This window comes from Schistocerca americana, chromosome 7 (genome assembly GCF_021461395.2).
Source record: "Schistocerca americana isolate TAMUIC-IGC-003095 chromosome 7, iqSchAmer2.1, whole genome shotgun sequence".
Taxonomy (NCBI): domain Eukaryota; kingdom Metazoa; phylum Arthropoda; class Insecta; order Orthoptera; family Acrididae; genus Schistocerca; species Schistocerca americana.
In genome coordinates, this window is record NC_060125.1 from 620,895,169 (window position 1) to 620,914,343 (window position 19,175).

Consider the following 19,175-nt stretch of genomic DNA (forward strand, 5'->3'; position numbering starts at 1 on the left):
AAATGGCTAAGCAGGGATGGCTAGGGGACAAATGTAAGGATGTAGAGGCTTATCTCACTAGGGGTAAAATAGATACTGCCTACAGGAAAATTAAAGAGACCTTTGGAGAAAAGAGAGCCACTTGTATGAATATCAAGACCTCAGATGGAAACCCAGTTCTAAGCAAAGAAGGGAAAGCAGAAAGGTGGAAGGAGTATATAGAGGGTCTATACAGGAGCGATGTTCTTGAGGACAATATTATGGAAATGGAAGAGGAGGTAGATGAAGATGAAATGGGAGATATGATACTGTGTGAAGAGTTTGACAGAGCACTGAAAGACCTGAGTCGAAACAAGGCCCCGGGAGTAGACACCATTCCATTGGAACTACTGACGGCCTTGGGAGAGCCAGTCCTGACAAAACTCTACCATCTGGTGAGCAAGATGTATGAGACAGGCGAAATACCTTCAGACTTCAAGAAGAATATAATAATTCCAATCCCAAAGAAAGCAGGTGTCGACAGATGTGAAAATTACCGAACTATCAGTTAATAAGTCACACCTGCACAATACTAACATGAATTCTTTACAGACGAATGGAAAAACTGGTAGAAGCCGACCTCGGGGAAGATCAGTTTGGGTTCCGTGGAAATGTTGGAACACGCGAGGCAATACTGACCCTACGACTTATCTTAGAAAATAGATTAAGGAAAGGCAAACCTACATTTCTAGCATTTGTAGACTTAGAGAAAGCTTTTGACAATGTTGACTGGAATACTCTCTTTCAAATTCTGAAGGTGGCAGGGGTAAAATACAAGGAGCGAAAGGCTATTTACAATTTGTGCAGAAACCAGATGGCAGTTATAAGAGTCGAGGGGCATGAAAGGGAAGCAGTGGTTCGGAAGGGAGTGAGACAGGTTTGTAGCCGGTCCCCGATGTTATTCAATCTGTATATTGAGCAAGTAGTAAAGGAAAAGAAAAAATTCGGAGTAGGTATTAAAATCCATGGAGAAGAAATAAAAACGTTTTGGTTCGCCGATGACATTGTAATTCTGTCAGAGACAGCAAAAGACTTGGAAGGGCAGTTGAACGGAATGGACAGTGTCTTGAAAGGAGGATATAAGATGAACATCAACAAAAGCGAAACAAGGATAATGGAATGCAGTCGAATTAAGTCGGGTGATGCATAGTGAACGCATTATTGTGGCCAAGATAGACACAAAGCCCATGCCTACTACAGTAGTACAAGTTTATATGCCAACTAGCTCTGCAGATGATGAAGAAATTGATGAAATGTATGATGAGATAAAAGAAATTATTCAGGTAGTGAAGGGAGACGAAAATTTAATAGTCATGGGTGACTGAAAGACCTGAGTCGAAACATGGTCCCGGGAGTAGACAACATTCAATTAGAACTACTGACAGCCTTGGGAGAGCCAGTCCTGACAAAACTCTACCATCTGGTGAGCAAGATGTATGAGACAGCCGAAAGTCCCTCAGACTTCAAGAAGAATATAATAATTCCAATCCCAAAGAAAGCAGGTGCTGATAGATGTGAAAATTACCAAACTATCAGTTTAATAAGTCACAGCTGCAAAATCCTATCACGAATTCTTTACAGACAAATGGAAAAACTGGTAGAAGCCGACCTCGGGGAAGATCAGTTTGGATTCCGTAGAAATGTTGGAATACGTGAGGCAATACTGACCCTACGACTTTTCTTAGAAGAAAGATTAACAAAAGGCAAACCTACATTTCTAGCATTTGTAGACTTAGAGAAAGCTTTTGACAATGTTGACTGGAGTACTCTCTTCCAAATTCTGAAGGTGGCAAGGGTAAAATACAGGGAGCAAAAGGCTATTTACAATTTGTACATAAACCAGATGGCAGTTATAAGAGTCGAGGGGCATGAAAGGGAAGCAGTGGTTGGGAAGGGAGTGAGACAGGGTTGTAGCCTCTCCCCGATGCTATTCAATCTGTATATTGAGCAAGCAGTAAAGGAAACAAAAGAAAAGTACAGAGTAGGTATTAAAATCCACGGAGAAGAAATAAAAACTTTAAGGTTCGCCGATGACATTGTAATTCTGTCAGAGACAGCAAAAGACTTGGAAGAGCAGTTGAACGGAATGGACAGTGTCTTGAAAGGAGGGTATAAGATGAACATAAAACAAAAGCAAAACAAGGATAAAGGAATGTAGTCGAATTAAGTCGGTTGATGCTGAGGGAATTAGGTTAGGAAATGAGACAATTAAAGTAGTAAAGGAGTTTTGCTACTTGGGGAGCAAAATAACTGATGATGGTTGAAGTAGAGAGGATATAGGATATAAAATGTAGACTGGCAATGGCAAGGAAAGCGTTTCTGAAGAAGAGAAATTTGCTAACATCGAGTATAGATTTAAGTGTCAGGAAGTCGTTTCTGAAAGTATTTGTATGGAGTGTAGCCATGTATGGAAGTGAAACATGGACGATAAATCGTTTAGACAAGAAGAGACTAGAAGCTTTTGAAATGTGGTGCTACAGAAGAATGCTGAAGATTAGATAGGTAGACCACATAACTAATGAGGAGGTATTGAATAGAATTGGGGAGAAGAGGAGTTTGTGGCACAACTTGACTAGAAGAAGTGATGGGTTGGTAGGACATGTTCTGGGGCATCAAGAGATCACCAATTTGGTACTGGAGGGCAGCGTGGAGGGTAAAAATCGTAGAGGGAGACCAAGAGATGAATACACTAAGCAGATTCAGAAGGATGTAGGCTGCAGTAGGTACTGGGAGATGAAGAAGCTTGCACAGGATAGAGTAACACGGAGAGCTGCATCAAACCAGTCTCAGGACTGAAGACCACAACAACAACAACAACAACAACAACAACAACATTTTCAATACGTTTATTTATTGGCATGTGACTCTTACGAGAAAATTACAAGATCTTATTTAGACTTTATTTCACTTGAATTTGTTGTTCAGATTACACTGGTATAATTAGTTATCATTAGGGCTCTCAACTAGAAAACCCAATTAACTGATGTCAGAACTAAAGCTCACGACATCTAAAACTTTACGAGTTAATCAGTATATTTGAGAAAGGTGGCCCATACTAACAAGATGTCTAGCAGCCCACTTTCCTGTAACACACTATGAATTATCAGAAACTAGCTATCTTCCAAAATATATGAAGTTCAGGGCCACTGTCGTTTTTTACTGCAGATTTAATCATAACCATTATTAGATTCTGACTTTTTACAATCTACTTTTGTTATTTTATGGCATAATAAAATTTTTATATCAAGTAGCACTCACCAGTCTCAGTAGAGAACACTCTGAAGCTGTTGTCCCAGAAACCACAAGCAACAAGAAAACGGCTGTCTACTGTTGTCACAAAACAGTTGGAACGTATCCGTATCTTTTGGCTGAAGTTATCACCAAGATGTCTCCTCATGGCTGGATTTGAACTGCTGCCTGATTGTGCTGCGCATACAGAATAACACATAATGTTACTTGTGTCTATGAAGCACACAGAATATTTTCATATTGCAAATTCAGATTGTCAACTTACAAAGTACAGGGTCCATTGACAGTGGAAGATTTGCTGTGGGTGTCTGTGGAGTCTCAGCGTAGCTCGGGGACTGAACAGATGCTGCAAGGAACAAAATAATGTTATGATTTTCTTATTATTAAGAGTCAAAATCATTTAGAACTATCTAAACAATAATGCTTTCACCATTTGCCTGTTATTTATTTCCTTCTGGAAACATTCTTGCAATTTTGGATACTTTTGGCTACACAGCAATTGTCAAGTGAATACTTTCAAAATTATTTACATATCACGTCCCTGTGTAAAAGTTTTGAAAACCTATGAGATACTCTCACTTGCTACCATAACAAAGCATGTAAGTGAGATTAATATGATGATCCCATATCATCAAACAATGAATATGATGTCAATATAATGGAAGGAAACATTCCACGTGGGAAAAATTATATGTAAAAACAAAGATGAGGTGACTTACCGAACAAAAGCGCTGGCAGGTCGATAGACACACAAACAAACACAAACATACACACAAAATTCAAGCTTTCGCAACAAACTGTTGCCTCATCAGGAAAGAGGGAAGGAGAGGGGAAGACGAAAGGAAGTGGGTTTTAAGGGAGAGGGTAAGGAGTATGTCTGCTTGTGTCTGTATGTGTGGATGGATATGTGCGTGTGTGCGAGTGTATACCTGTCCTTTTTTCCCCCTAAGGTAAGTCTTTCCGCTCCCGGGATTGGAACGACTCCTTACCCTCTCCCTTAAAACCCACTTCCTTTCGTCTTCCCCTCTCCTTCCCTCTTTCCTGATGAGGCAACAGTTTGTTGCGAAAGCTTGAATTTTGTGTGTATGTTTGTGTTTGTTTGTGTGTCTATCGACCTGCCAGCGCTTTTGTTCGGTAAGTCACCTCATCTTTGTTTTTATATATAAATGAATATGATGTTATTGACATTTATTATGCCTCCAATTGCAACAGTGTATCCAGAAGGAAATAAATAACAGTCGAATGGCAACAGCATTATCACTTTAACTAAATAATGTTACATTCTTTCCTTATTTTTCTATGCATTATAAAACATGAAAATTATTTCAGAAACAATCTGAGTATCAAATTTGTATGGATGTGATTTTAAAGTTACACGTGCAGGAAACCTAACAAGAAATATGACAGCTAAAAACAACATTGCAACAACAGGCAGGTTAGAAGGATGTTTACTTAACTACATATGAAATTTAGGTGCTTCAGAGAGAGTTGGGAATAATGTAAACCAACTGAACTTGACATGTCCATTGTCGGGAGCTAAAGACAAAACAGGTGAAAGGAAAATTGTTCACTTACTTACTATGCATGCACAAATGTGGTGAGCAGCAGTAGTCAGCAATAGGAATTAATTCTAAGCCTAGTTTTAAAATGACAAACACAAGAAATGTAAAAGAATTGGATGTAGCTTCATCCATTTTCCATGTGTGTGTCTGATAACTAGACTGGAAGAGATTTCCACCCTTCAATTATCTTCCTATCTTTCCTGTCATTTTGGCTAAAGCTTCTGATTAAGATTTATTCAGTTCTGAAAGCTTAAGGTATGATTTTGCTAGCACTACTAAACTGTCAAGTAGGAGTTTTAATTTATCTGTACACAGTTTTTGAAACTGTACTTTGATGGTAATAATAAAAAAGAGATTAATACAGCACTGCAGGGAATACTTGACCTACCTGCATAGCTAGTGTTCCACTTGTTTAGTGCAAACTGCTGGTTTGCAGTCACAGTGACAACGGACGGAAGTGGCAACTGGGGATACGTATTTGCCGAAATGTGACAAATAGGTGAGTTAGATGGAAATTTCATTGTCATGCAGACATCTTCTGGGATGCTGGAGAACATCATTGGAGACTTGAAAAACAAAACAAACCTTTTTAGTGATGGAATAGACAAGTCATCATGTGCAAAGTTATTGGCTGATTACTAAAGACATTGGTAAAAATACTTTCATTTACTGGACCAGGCAATTATGATTCTATACAGATATTGCACTTATGATTTTTCAGCAAGCAGGGGAAATATCAGATTGAAACTTATCAAGAGCCTCACCAGATGCATTGCAGAACTCCTAGGAGGGTGTGGCTCCATTAGAAGCTGCGAAGGTGTTTGGCCAAAATTACGAATCTGATTTTCAATGGCCTGTGGAGAAAAAACAAAAATACACTGTACATAACTGAACAATGATAATGGATTCCTTTTGTTTATCACAGTAGGTCTCTCACCTCTTTCATTACTGGATCACTAATACTGTCCATGTCCACACTTCCTTCATATGTCAAGTAGTAAAAGACATTTGTTGCTCTGACGGCTTCAGGGCCTTCAATGGAACAAAAATTATACAACTCACTAAGGTAAACAGTAGCTTACAGAATATTATACAGCAACTCAAATAATGGAAACAGACTAGTAAATTCTTCCATAACAGATAAAACAATAAGCAATGTAAGCAAAGCACATAAGCAAAGTAAGGAACCAACAATGTCTCATAAGTGACGCAAAGAGAAAAGCTGATGAGGTTTAATTGTTACAACCAGCTATAAATAGCACTCTTCTAGGTAAAAAATGTGAAAGAACTTTCAAACATCTCATTTACTTGTTAATATATCACACAACATTTTTTTATTTGACATAGTTCTTAAAATAGTCTTTTGTTCCTTGAGACTCTTTTGGTCTTATTAAACATACACAAATGTTTGTTTCAGACATTGATCACAACAGAAGTTATTTAATTACACAGTAGCTGACATGATTCTCTGAATCTAAAGCACTATTAAATTTCAGAAATGAATGTAGATCACATTACTCACCCCTCTGTTTATATCCAAAAATGAGGTCAATCCACTGGTGCAATTGGCAGGACACAAATTCAGATTCCAAGGCCTGAAATGAACAAGAATCAACTAATTTCCATGCCAAAATGAATACAGCCATCTGAATCACCAAGGGAAAATGAAATAATGTAGGATTTGTGGTTCTGGCAAGACAAAACTCAGTTTATTTTAAACTTCATTGGTTCTCTGAGGCACAGTCCAATCAGGAGAACCGCAGAAAGAATACAATTACTGTTTAAAGTATCTACTCCACAAATTAAGCTGATCACCACCCAAAAATGCATTCGAACACCACAGTAACTTAATGAGCATAGTCATATTGGAGGTGGTATGTCATTACTTTCTCTGAGAACTGGTTCATCCACACAAATACAAAAAGCTCTACAGTACAACTTTACTTTTTCAGTGCACTGCTACACATGAACACCATGTACACTGCCATAAAAAGTCTAAGGCAAAACTACACACTTTCTGCAAAATATTTGCACTGATCTAGATACCAGTATATATCTAAAACAAATATCAATCATTTTTGTTAAAATATAAGAATAAATCTGATATCTAAAGATTTTCAAGTCCTGTTTTAAATGAAAAATATAAGTGTTATGAAGTGATGCTGGAATAGGGAAATTGTAAACATTTTTCCATCACTGTTTGATGTCATGTCACAACATTTATTTCATGTTTCATCTAAGTCATCAGTCTTTTGAAGGCAGTAGTTTAATGCACTTTACATAACATACGTTGGTGAAAGACATGCCTGCAGTAATAATAACTTGTAGATATTCTTTTGATGAACACAAATGTGAGTTTGCTACACACATTTTTATGATAATACTGCAATCTGAAATACACATTCAATTTTGGATGTGGTCACAAGATTAAAGGGGGCACAGGGAATAGGTTTTGCAGTAAAGCCATACACATAATAATGAATCATAAGTAATGAGGGAAGTCTCTGGATATCAATGGATTTTATGCCTAGATTTCAAAACTAAACAGGCACTGCAGCTTTTTTCCCCTCAGTGATGAGAGATATTTTTTGCAATAATAAACTCATTTCATGAAGTGAATGCAATAGCCACATCTTTTGAACAGCAGATGATCAACAGGAACCAGCCCAGAGCGATGTTGTACAGTGAGAGGTTTCTTTTCTCAAATAAGTAGTGGTTTGAGGAAATCAAAGATGTAGTTAATGCCATGGATAAAGGATGGTAGCTTGCAATGTCTCTGTGCTCTTGTTTCTATCTTATTCTCCTGCCCATCTACTACCTGTGTCTTTCCTTGGTCTCTCACCTTTTGGTACTACAATGTATAACTCTTTATTTCACACACCCCTTTCTCACCATCCTATAACACCACAGCTCATCTCTCCTCTGTTTCTCTTCATCTATCATTTTCACATATTCCCAATACATGCTTCCAGGTTTTAACTTGAAACTTCAAAACATAAATAATTATTACTCATTATTAGAACCTTCAGTTTTCAGTTAGAGCTATTATAGTCTTCTGTTACTTTTCACTCCTAATCTACTCCATAGATCTCTTTCTACCTCAGAATATTCTTCAACAATTACATATGATCCCTTTACTTGTCAAAGCCTTCCCCCACCCCCTCCTCCTCCCCAACTGCTTCTGGGTATCAGTCAGTCTTACTCAAGTCGTCATTGTTCCAAAATGTGGTAAGTAGTTACTGATTTCCAAGATTATGTTACATAATGTTATTTTTTTGATGTGCACATTTTAAAGCAAAACAGTAATTACAAGCTTCCACAATTCACATGATGAGTGAGTCAATGAATTACTTTTTTAGTGAAGAAGTGGAAATGAAATGTATAATGAACGTATTTATAATAATTACTTGTTAGGACTAAATTTTTAATGTATTTTTTGCATAGTCTAGTAATGGCTAATATGTGGAAAGATAATGATGACTACTGGTATTTCAAACATTGAAGGATAGTTAACATTAGCAGTTGAGACACAGCAAGGTAGGATGGTTCCACTTGCTACAATTCTACTCCTTTCTTTGTTCCCTTGTTCACGTATTGCATATCACAGCTACAAAAAATCTAAATTCTTATTCATGATACATCTGATAAATGTTTATTGTTCACTGCATAGTTTCCTGGTTATTCATGACAATAGTATAGTTAAAAATCTTTATTTTCCTTCAGTATCCATCATAGTTGTGATGACAGTCATTTCTTTGTGGTGACTAGTTTCAGACAATCACGTCCATTTCCAAACCATGGTCTTAGATGTAAGTGTAATCATATAGTTCCCTCCACTTACAGTTACATCTAAGGCTATGGTTTGAAAATGGACATAACTGGCTGAGAAACTACTCACCACAAATAAATAACTATTAACACAGTTGTGATGGATATTGAAAGTAAATAAAGATCTTAATAACCCAAGTTGCTGGTACTATCCTCCATCAGAATGTTGGAACTTCATAAAATAGTACAGTTAGATTACTTGAAAATATCTTATTTAAAGAACGATTCAGAATTTATGTTACCCATAGACCGTGTGGATGTCAAAATTAAAGGACGTTAAAATGTTTGTTTGTTCTGAAATTGACCTAGTTCACTCAAAAGCCCTTATTTTCCACTTTCCAACAAAAGTTTTACTTTTCCAAAACTCACTACTTCAAATGGTGCTTGTAATTGAAATTTTTGTTTTGTACAATGTGTATCTTAAAATGCAATGATTTCTGAAATTCAGTACTATAGTTTTGCTCATTTGATTTTTCTATTTACAAAAATGTACAAGTTCACTAAAATAACCTGTTAATTTGTTAATTAGTCCATTTATGGAATTGGACTTTCTTGAAATCTCTTGGCATATTTTGGGAACCCCTGTGCACATTAAATTATTCTCCCACAGAGTAGTACCTATAATTTGGCCATTTGTTGACATACAGATTCTAGATAAACAAAGTTATTTCTTTGCCTGTAGTACTGCTGTATCCTTTAATTTTGCTATCATTAACAGTCCGCTATTTTGTCAACTCATGAATTTCTGTGATAGATGCATCCACAAATAGATGTTGTGCACAATGTATGAGTCAATCAGGGGCTAGCAGATATCTCATAAACAATCTATGTCACTCAGAGTGACAAGATAATATGTTATAAACTTAAAAATTCTGCAAATCACTCTGACCGCAGATATATTAGCTGTGAAAATTACTGAATACAATTTGCTTACTGAACTGTTACCAAGTGACAACAAATATGAGGAGACTGAAAAATAATTTCAGTAGCATTGCTTGCTTATGTTATTTAACAATGGTTCACCAAATTCAACAATCACAGTATGATGATCAAAGAAGAAAGGACAAGAGATTTATGTGGTATGAAAATCAAGTTCGTAATGCTTCACAGTGAAATTACACAATACATATGCACAAAAAAAAGGACCTCTGGAAAATGAACAGTTATTATTTTACTAATACCCTATAAGAACTGATTCTTCTTACCATTCTGTTGATACGAACAAATTCTTCAGGAGATGAAGCCCAGGGAGGCAGTTCTACATCTCCTACAGCTGTGCCATCTTCTTGCTGGCCCAGTCTATAACGATTTGCATTCACTAGCATTTCCGGAAGGAAGAAAAACTCTGGTATGAGTTCCTGTAAAGATATGAAAGTCACAAAAACATGAGGACTTCCATCAAATTCTTTATTCTGACAACAAAGTACTACCATAATTCTGTACTTGTAACACCTATGAATTTAGGAATGTCTCTACTACTAACAAGTGATTATTCTCCCATTAAATTTGGCAAAAATTAATAATAATAATAACAATAATAATAATAATAAACTGTTTTGTGTGTCACCTAACTTTACAAGGTTAGACAGAAGGATAATAATCATTGGACACTCTGTACACAATTTATGATTTGTGGGTCCACATTGATGCTACACTTTGTTAAACCCTAATTACTTTCAGTGACAATTTAGCTAATATCAGTGGCCTTTTATTGTATTTCTATTTCTCCCCTCACATATCATAAACATGTTACATGTCTGGTTTTCTCATACAGCATACCATGTAACTGATGTCAATTTATTTGCTAACTACTTTGAAATCTTCATTCTCATCCATAAAAAGGTACCTAACAAATAAAATTTCATTGTGTGTTTACACCACAGCAGGCATCTCAATTTTGTCTGTCTGCTGAGTTTCAGCTAGTAGACAATATGTTATCAAAGGTACCACTGTGTTCAGTATAGGGTTTTGCTTTGTGCGCTAATTGATCTGCTGACTTAGTTTTACAACACATTGTCAGTCAGTTAATGTTGTGATTTTCTAGGTACGCGCATGAGTTTGTTCATTTATAGTTTCTAGAGACAAGATATTACAGGTTTTATAAATATATGTGTTTCTGTTGCACCTGCAGAGTGCCATCAGCTGAGACTGATGTCAGCTGCCGCGCTCACGTCCACTGTCAAAAAGTTCATGGCAGAGGCACTGGTTTTTTTTGTGTTGTACACTGCGATGTTACAGCTTTCCTTGACTGTTTATAGTTATGGAGATGTCAGAGAATTTTTCTTGCAATTAGAGACTATTCGTTTTTACTTCAACTTCATTTATTGACACAGTTATTACATTGTTATTCAAGTACCTGCTGTATGTCATCAGTTAATGAAGTCACTCAATTAAGAGATCAATTGGCATTTAAAATTACACACTATCTGGCTAAAGTAGAACACACAATTGTACGTTTGGAGAGCTAACAACTAGAGGTTCAGACAATGGTGACCCTGATGTGATTTAGCCTGCACTATCACAAAGGAGTAACTCAATTTGCGAGTGAATCAAGATTTATGAACTATGGCAGTATTTCAAGACTTACCATACGTTTATCACCCTTCAGGCCACATAACCCAACACTATGGTTTGGACAAGTGGAGCCCAATTTTGGTTATGCCGGAATAGCTATGGACTCTACCAAATTCACAATAGTTGTGAGCCAGTTAGACATTTAGTACGCAGCCAAGATTGAAGACATATAACTGCACCACCTACCATGAACTCCTGCGAGAAGCTTAAGTCAGAGTTAATATGTAGAGTCTCTGCATCTTAAGAAGAACAGATTAGGCAAGATTTAATGCAGGAGGATATTGGTAATAGGATGCCATCTCCATGTCTTAGGCACTTGGGAAAAAAGTCATCATTGGCACAGTGGCTGCCAACTTGCTACGTGCATCCGCACCACAAGTGAAGGCAATAATAGGATCACTAACAGTGATGCCCTCTGATTCAGTGGCCGATTTGGCTGTCAAGATCGTGGATATAATGATGGCTGCACCAATAAGTACAGTGACAGCACTGTGTAACAGCATATCACCAACAATGGCAACATGTGCAGACTACGACAATCTTGCAGTCGAGGTTGATGTGCTCACCAAACAGATTAGCGAGTTGTTATCCCAGCCTGATCATAGTAATGACAGAAACTGATACCATAAAGGGTCAAGAAGCCATTCTTCTGCAACCTCTTTGACTTCTGGGACAGGTAAACCATCCATCTGTTGGTATCATTGCAGATTTGGTGACATGGCATGCAAATGCACCACATCTTTTGCCTTCCCAGATGCCAGTGGCAATCGGACATAGCCACATCATCCCACTGCTGAGCACAATCACAGCACCTGTTTATAAGCACCAGCAAGTCAGGCTGCAAGTATTTAGTGGACACAGGGTCAGATCGGTATCTCCACAGACCCTGCTATATGGCAGTCAACCACCAACCTTGTTTGTCTATCTGTGGCAAACAGTTCTTCTATAACAAGGTATGGTACACGGCATATGGAACTGGATGACAATCTCATGTAAGCATGTACATTTACAATTGTGGATGTCATGGAGCCCATCATTAGAGCTGATTTTTTGGTATTCAACCACCAACTACCAGACATGATGAATGCGTGAATTGTTAACAGCATCATCAGCCTGACAGCTTCGGGTTTCTGATGTAGTGCAATGTCCAAGATTCTGCAAGTGGCAGCAGTGACAGCGAGTAGTCGGGCCTACTGCAACAGTTTCCAGCCTTGGCATGCCTGCCTGGAGTGCCTTTAGAGGTATGTCACAATGTCATAAATCGTATTAAGACTACTGACTAATAGTCTGCCTATCTCATGTCGACCCAGATGTTAGGTCCTGAGTGCTTAGTCATTGTGAAGGTGGAATTTGGCATCAAGGCACCATTCGTCCATCCAGTAGTCCACAGTCTTCTCTATTACAACTTGTATCAAAGAAGGGTGGTGCATGGTGTTCGTGTGGAGACTATCATGCACTTAAAACTTTAAGAGTGCCAGACCAGTACCCAGAGCCTTTGCTATGTAACTACAATCATGCTTTATCCCGAGTGACCTTATTCAGTGTGCTTCATTATGCTAAGATGTTTACACAAATTCCAGTGGTAGAGGAAGATATTCCAAAGACAGTCATCATCACTATTTGGATTGTTTGAGAGCCGTTTAATGACATTTGACCTAAGGAATGCTGTGCAGACATGCAAAGATTTATTGGTTAAGTCTTCCTCACTGCTTTGTCCACAGCTGAGCAACACAAACAGCATTTAATTTGAAGTTTTTAAGTGCTTAGAACACTGTAGCATGGTTCTCAACACCACTAAGTGCATGTTTGGTCAGACACGAGATTTCATCTGCTATCTTGCTACCAATACTGGAAAAAGTCAAAGCCATCCTGTAGATTGTGAACGAAAGACTGCTAAGGGATTACATTGCTTTCTGGTCATGCTAAACTTCTATCATCAAGATCTGCCACACTTGGCTGAGCTACAACTACCATTGACTGCAGCACACATTGGTCAATTATCAAGGGCAGATCCCTGGTTCAGTGGATAGAGTTCTGTCTTGCATACTAAATTACTCAGAAAAGACAGAAGTTTATAAAAATCCATCATAAATGTTCAATACGGACGACACCTAGCCGATAGCCAAATTCATCCCAAACTGAGTGTAAGGTGTCTTCTGTCACTGAAGCTACAGCAGCTGATGTTCTGGTTTTTAGTTCATCAATGTCACGAGGTAAGGAAGGAATGCAAACACATTATTTAACATATCCCCACAGGAAGAAATCACATGATGTTAAGTCAGGGGACATAGGAGGCCAAGAGGGTAAAGTCTGGTCTCGCAGTCCTGTACGCCCCATCCAACGTTGAGGCACATCGGCATTGAGGAAACTGCGCACGTTGTAGTGCCAGTGTGGTGGTGCTCCATCTTGCTGATAGATGAAATTGTCAAAGTCAAGTAGTGAAAATAACCAGTACCGTAGCATTGCAAGATATGATTGTCCTGTTACAGTTTCTTCCTCAAAAAAGTAGGACCCATAAACGTTGCTTTGCGAAACAGCACAAAAAACATTCACTTTTGATGAATCACATTCATGTTCAATTGTTTCATGAGGATTTTTGAGCCCCCATATACGCACATTATGACGGTGAACTTTACTGCCATTATGAAAAGTTGCCTCATTGCTGAATATCAACCGTGACATAAAAGTGTCATCCTCCATGTCCACGCTCCAGGTCAGCGCTCGTAGCAACATCTAGTAGATTTTTTTCTCAAACTCTAGACCATGCATTACATCTAGCGCTGTTTCAGTTACCTAGCGACATTTGTCTCAATATTAAAATAGTTAAAATCGGGTCATTCTTTTTGGGACACCCTGTACTTAGAAGTAAGTGACAATTATTTTCGAGTGGCTGGAAGAAATGTATAAAGTTGGATGAAATAAAACTTGTATTTGACAAATAGTTCAAGATTGAAGAAATTAATGTAAAGTATCTGAATTTAAGGCAACACCCGTGGACCTAAAGAAGCTGGATGACAAAATGTAGAAAGAGCATATTTAATTCAATATTATTTAATACAATGCACATAGGAATTTGAACTTTCAGTTTCAAATTAATAGCCCAGTAAACTAACCTTTACATCAGAGGTGTCCCTCTGACAGTTCTTCCAGGATAGTGCCAGTGATGAAAACAGCCTGTTAGGATGATCAAATTTTCCACCTTGGAGTGCCAGAAACATTGTTGTCATTGGTTCCTGTGGCAAAATTCACACACAAAATATAGATGTTATGGCATAAACATAATTTAATAATATTTTTACAACAAAATGGAAAGTATTTCATTTAATGTGAAGGAAATGTGGAACAATGAACAGACACAGTACTGTGCACAGTAGGATAGGAAAATCAGGGCTAAAGTGGTATGGGCATTTAAAGAGAATGGACACCAAGAAATTCCCAAGAAAATACATGAAATGGAGATGTGATGGAAATTACAAAGTGGAGCCAACTGATAAATGGCTGGAAGGTATGGACAAGTGTGTTGAAAAAAAGAGAAGAGGACTGGACCGGAGAGAACACAGAAAGATGGTGGGAAACCTGGACTTTCCTTCCAAAAATAAAATTATTTTCCCAAATCTAATACAGCTATGAATGTAATAAATGTTTGGATGTAAAATTTGCAAATCCATAATTAACCCTAATTCAACTCAACTTCATTGTTAAATACGTTCTTTTGGTTATTCTGAATCCATTAGTATAATTAGTTTGGCTAAAGACTGTGGTAAGTACAAAATATTAGTAATTTCAAGTTCTGTTATCATTGTTGTTATTCAAACATACAAACAATTACAGACTTTCTGATACAGTGAACAAAAATGCAGTAAAAATAAACAGAGTACTCATACAACCAGTGCCATAGATATGGTATCAGCACCTGTACTCAATCAATTTTGAAGTAACTAACATCTTTGGATAAAATATTGTTACTGAAATAGACTCACATATTTAGACAAAGTAACCAGTGTAATTCTTTAGAAATTATTACTGTATCTGAAATTTCTTGCTTAAGAAAATCCCCCATTCAGTAACTCAGAAATTTAAACCTTTAATTGTAATTTGTGAAAATCTGGGAAACAACAACAGCTAAATTCAGCTTTAATTATAGTAAAATTATAAAAGAAACATGGCAGAAGCCATGTGAGTTCACTCTGTGATGAGTTTTCAAATTCATAAGCTCTATGTCCACTAATATGGAGTAACGTACCACTATTGATTTAGTATATATTAAAAGTCAGAAAATGTACCATGTTTTAACTAAAATTCACATGTGGGAGTTTATTCATGCCGTATCCTGCTACTAGTGCATGTGAGTATGAGTGTGAGTGTGTCAACTGTGGTGTCACCAGGTTTGTGTGCTTGAATTGACCACCAACTGTAACAGCAGGGGCCAGCCACTGGAGGCCACCTACGGGAGGTGTGAGCATAGCTCGGGCTCTGCCGAGCTGCTTGCCAGCGACTTGCACACACATATATGCACACAGCAGTGCTGACTGACTATATTCATCCAGTTGCACCACTCACATGTCATTCTGTGTCTTGTTATGTTTAGATTCAAGAGAACCTTATGAATAGAGCCGTATTTGTGTTACTTGTATCAGTTTCATGTATTACTTGGTTACTACACAACTGGCAACAAGGATGGGAAGGTTTGTGTATGTGCAGTCTATAAGTGCAGTTTGATCAAGTTATCGACACCACGCTACCAGCCCTGAGTGAACAATTTTACTTTGGCAGTGATCATTTTGTTCACTTCCATTAACAGACAGGTAACGTTCCACTGGTCCCTCCACTCACTTTTCTTCCATATGACGATTCAGCCAAGCATTGGGAAGCTTACGAAAAAAGACTCAGACAGCATTTTTTGGCTTTTGGTGTGACAAACAAAACTTTGTGCTAAGCCTTCTTCCTCTTGTGTATGCCACTTACAATGCATCAATTACAGTGTCAGCTTGCCCTTTTACAAGAACCAGCAGCTCTTACTTACCAAACAAGTCATACAGGGCAGTTGAACTTCATGGCCTTAGCCATAAGTGTCAATTTGTTACTAATGCCCATAATGACTCTTAAGCACACTCTATGGTGTGCAACACAATTATCTGTTTAGCCTCGGACACAGAAGTGCACCAGATGGCTCTACTCTGTCTTTGGTACACACTGTGCACAATGCACTTTATGTGAAAATCTATGACAAGGGCTCCAGCTCTAGATATTTGTGCAATACATCAAGATGCAAATCTCTCCACCTGAAATGATCTTTCCAATATCAGTGTTAACAAATACTCTTACTATTTTGCATGGTAAGTTGGCTATTGTATCCTTTTTACTTAGATCATACACGGAATAATGGAAGCACATTACATACCACACGGATGAGCCAATTGAGTACGAATGCAGCAGTGGAGTAATGTGTGCCGTAATGGAACGGTGGGATGGACTCGTGCTCCCAGCTAGCATAGCGCTCCTCAAAGTAAGCTCTGCGGCTGGGATTCAGAGCTCCAATTGGCTGCAACATGACAGGGCATATATTAAATATAATGTAAGAGACTGCCACAAACAAGAAAAGAAAACATATACAAATTGGCATAATTAGCATCAGACGAGGCGAACACAAAATTGCGTTCAGTTGTTTGGCAATATTTTCCAACAGGTAAGAAGTGACCTTCAAGAACTCCATGAAATTGTAACCCAAACTGTAATATATGGAAGGATTGCTGCAGTACCTCAATACTGAACAAGGCAAAGATAAGAATTTGCAGAAATCTATGTAGGCCTGAAACATTATGTGCACTGTAAATCGTTATAACTGGATGCAAACTAATAAGGATGTAAAAAGGCATGGAAGAAAGATTTTACAGAGCGTTTTGAAAAATCTCTACTGCGAGAGTACAGGTGAAAGGAAATTACAAGAATTATTGCATACCAACATTCTGAAAAAAATCTTCACTGCTTTCAGAGACAGAGATGCAAAATCTGATTTGGAAATTTCTAAACTGACTTAATGAATTCTTTACACTTTCTTTCCAGTGGAAGCTAGGAATTGCTAGCTAATTTAAATTGAAAGTATGTCAGAAGTCATTATACCAGACGAAATTAAATTCAAAACTATAGCGGACAACAAGAATTTACAGAAAAGTCAAGCACTACATCTAATAAACCCGTATCGAAGGACGTAGAAGAACAATCACCAAAAAGATGAAATATTCACAAAAATATGAAAGGATCACATCAGTTAATTTAGTTCACTTGCATTTATCAGTTACATAGATCTACACTCAAGACATGTATCATAATCTGTGGATAGTAAGCTTCAGAAAAACCAACTGCAGAGCTTCACATTCCGTTGACCTTCCAGATTGATGAGTCTTTTTTGCTTCTGGCTATGCATTTGGATTCTCCTCACTGAAACATTATCCTCTGAAAATGGTAGATCATATTACATCTTCCCCAGAGTTCTATGGAGAGTCAAATGTAAAACATTCCTTACTTCAGACCAAAAGGGTAATAATATTATCAAAATCACATTTACTTTCGTAGCAAGAAAAGTAAAATAAGTACGTATTGCTGTGAGGTTGGGTGCCAGCAAGTTAAATCAAGCGAAGCTAGCCTGCCACATATTTTTAGTGCATGAAACATATGTGGTGGGATTTGTTCTGAATGTGAATCATTAAATGTGAGTGTAGTGGCTTCCAAAAGCAGTGCCTAACATGGAGCCAAAAACTTAATCAGGGAAAATCGTTTTGGCACTGTAGCATTTGTTTCTTGCTAAAACAGATAATTACAATAACTGAGTATTTGGACAGGCTGTAATAAGTCTCCACACCAACTTCAACCAGAAGGACAGAAGCTTGACTAACGAGTAGCCACAGTCATGAAAAACTATCAGTTCATCACAGATAATGCCTACGTTGCCTGTAGCTCCAGCCTGATAATACAATCTGGAGACTCCAGAAACTCTCCTCAACAGAATGCTGATATTTGTTGCACAGCAAAAGATAACATACAGGATTCATGCAACATTCACAGCCCAAAAAGCTGTTAACTCATTCAATGCATAAAAGTCAGTTAACAGAGGAGAAACAACTAATAATTTGGGAAGATTTACATTCGAAGTTATTTAATGAAGTGGGCTGCAGCAGTTCTAACAACAACTGAAGAATTGGGTCACGGCATTCCGATATTGGTATGTAATTACTTGTGATGCTCAGAAGTGCTCAAACACAGATTGTAGAACGGGGGTCAAGGCTCGGTTTCCCTTAGCTGGGTGGCCAACGTTTTATCATAAGTGAACTTATTTATTTATTCGTTCAACCTTGAAGAGAAATTCCAGATATATGTAAGAAGTCCAGCTTCCTGGCAAACTGAAACTGTGTGCTCGACTGGGACTCGAACCTGGGACCTTTGCCTTTTACTTATCGAACTGTCCAGGTACGACTCACGAATCACCGTCACAGCTTCACTTCCGCCAGTACCGCATTTCCTACTTTTCAAACTTCACACAAGTTCTATTGCATACCTTGCAGGACTAGCACCCATCCTCCCAGCATAAATTAGTTGTGAGTGCTGCAGCAGTAACAACTTCTTCTAGCGACAGTGCATACTTACCTTTGAGAGGTCGCGATAGTTACTAGGGAGACTCAGGTCCAACTCCTTTGTCTCATAGTTGGTGAGCACCCACGGGAACACGGGGTATTGGTTGAGGTCATTGTATGTACGCCCTGTAACACAAACCACCATCACAGTCAGTCTCAGGTTTTTGCAAAATAAATGTCAGAAGATATTCATACACATGCCTATAACTATATTTTCCAAAAAGCAGCAATACTCTCCTAAAGAGATAAGGCCAAGAATTTTAGACTGTAGACAAACTTCAGACAATCTGTCAGGTTCTCGAAGGAGTACTCCTAC

At 37.9% G+C, this 19,175-nt stretch overlaps 1 protein-coding gene across 1 annotated transcript in view; it reads right to left on the reverse strand.

Annotated features, from left to right (window-relative positions):
- Positions 1 to 19,175, reverse strand: part of LOC124622011 (neurobeachin) — a 1,442,121-nt gene that overhangs the window by 19,554 nt on the left and 1,403,392 nt on the right. Inside the window, exons 40-49 of the mRNA XM_047147563.1 lie at positions 18,873 to 18,985; positions 16,633 to 16,773; positions 14,345 to 14,464; positions 9,863 to 10,015; positions 6,352 to 6,424; positions 5,767 to 5,861; positions 5,594 to 5,683; positions 5,218 to 5,395; positions 3,533 to 3,613; positions 3,277 to 3,444 (exon numbers count right to left, since the gene is read on the reverse strand). Of these exons, the coding sequence (XP_047003519.1) occupies positions 3,277 to 3,444; positions 3,533 to 3,613; positions 5,218 to 5,395; positions 5,594 to 5,683; positions 5,767 to 5,861; positions 6,352 to 6,424; positions 9,863 to 10,015; positions 14,345 to 14,464; positions 16,633 to 16,773; positions 18,873 to 18,985 (1,212 nt within the window). The remainder of the gene's footprint in view (positions 1 to 3,276; positions 3,445 to 3,532; positions 3,614 to 5,217; positions 5,396 to 5,593; positions 5,684 to 5,766; positions 5,862 to 6,351; positions 6,425 to 9,862; positions 10,016 to 14,344; positions 14,465 to 16,632; positions 16,774 to 18,872; positions 18,986 to 19,175) is intronic.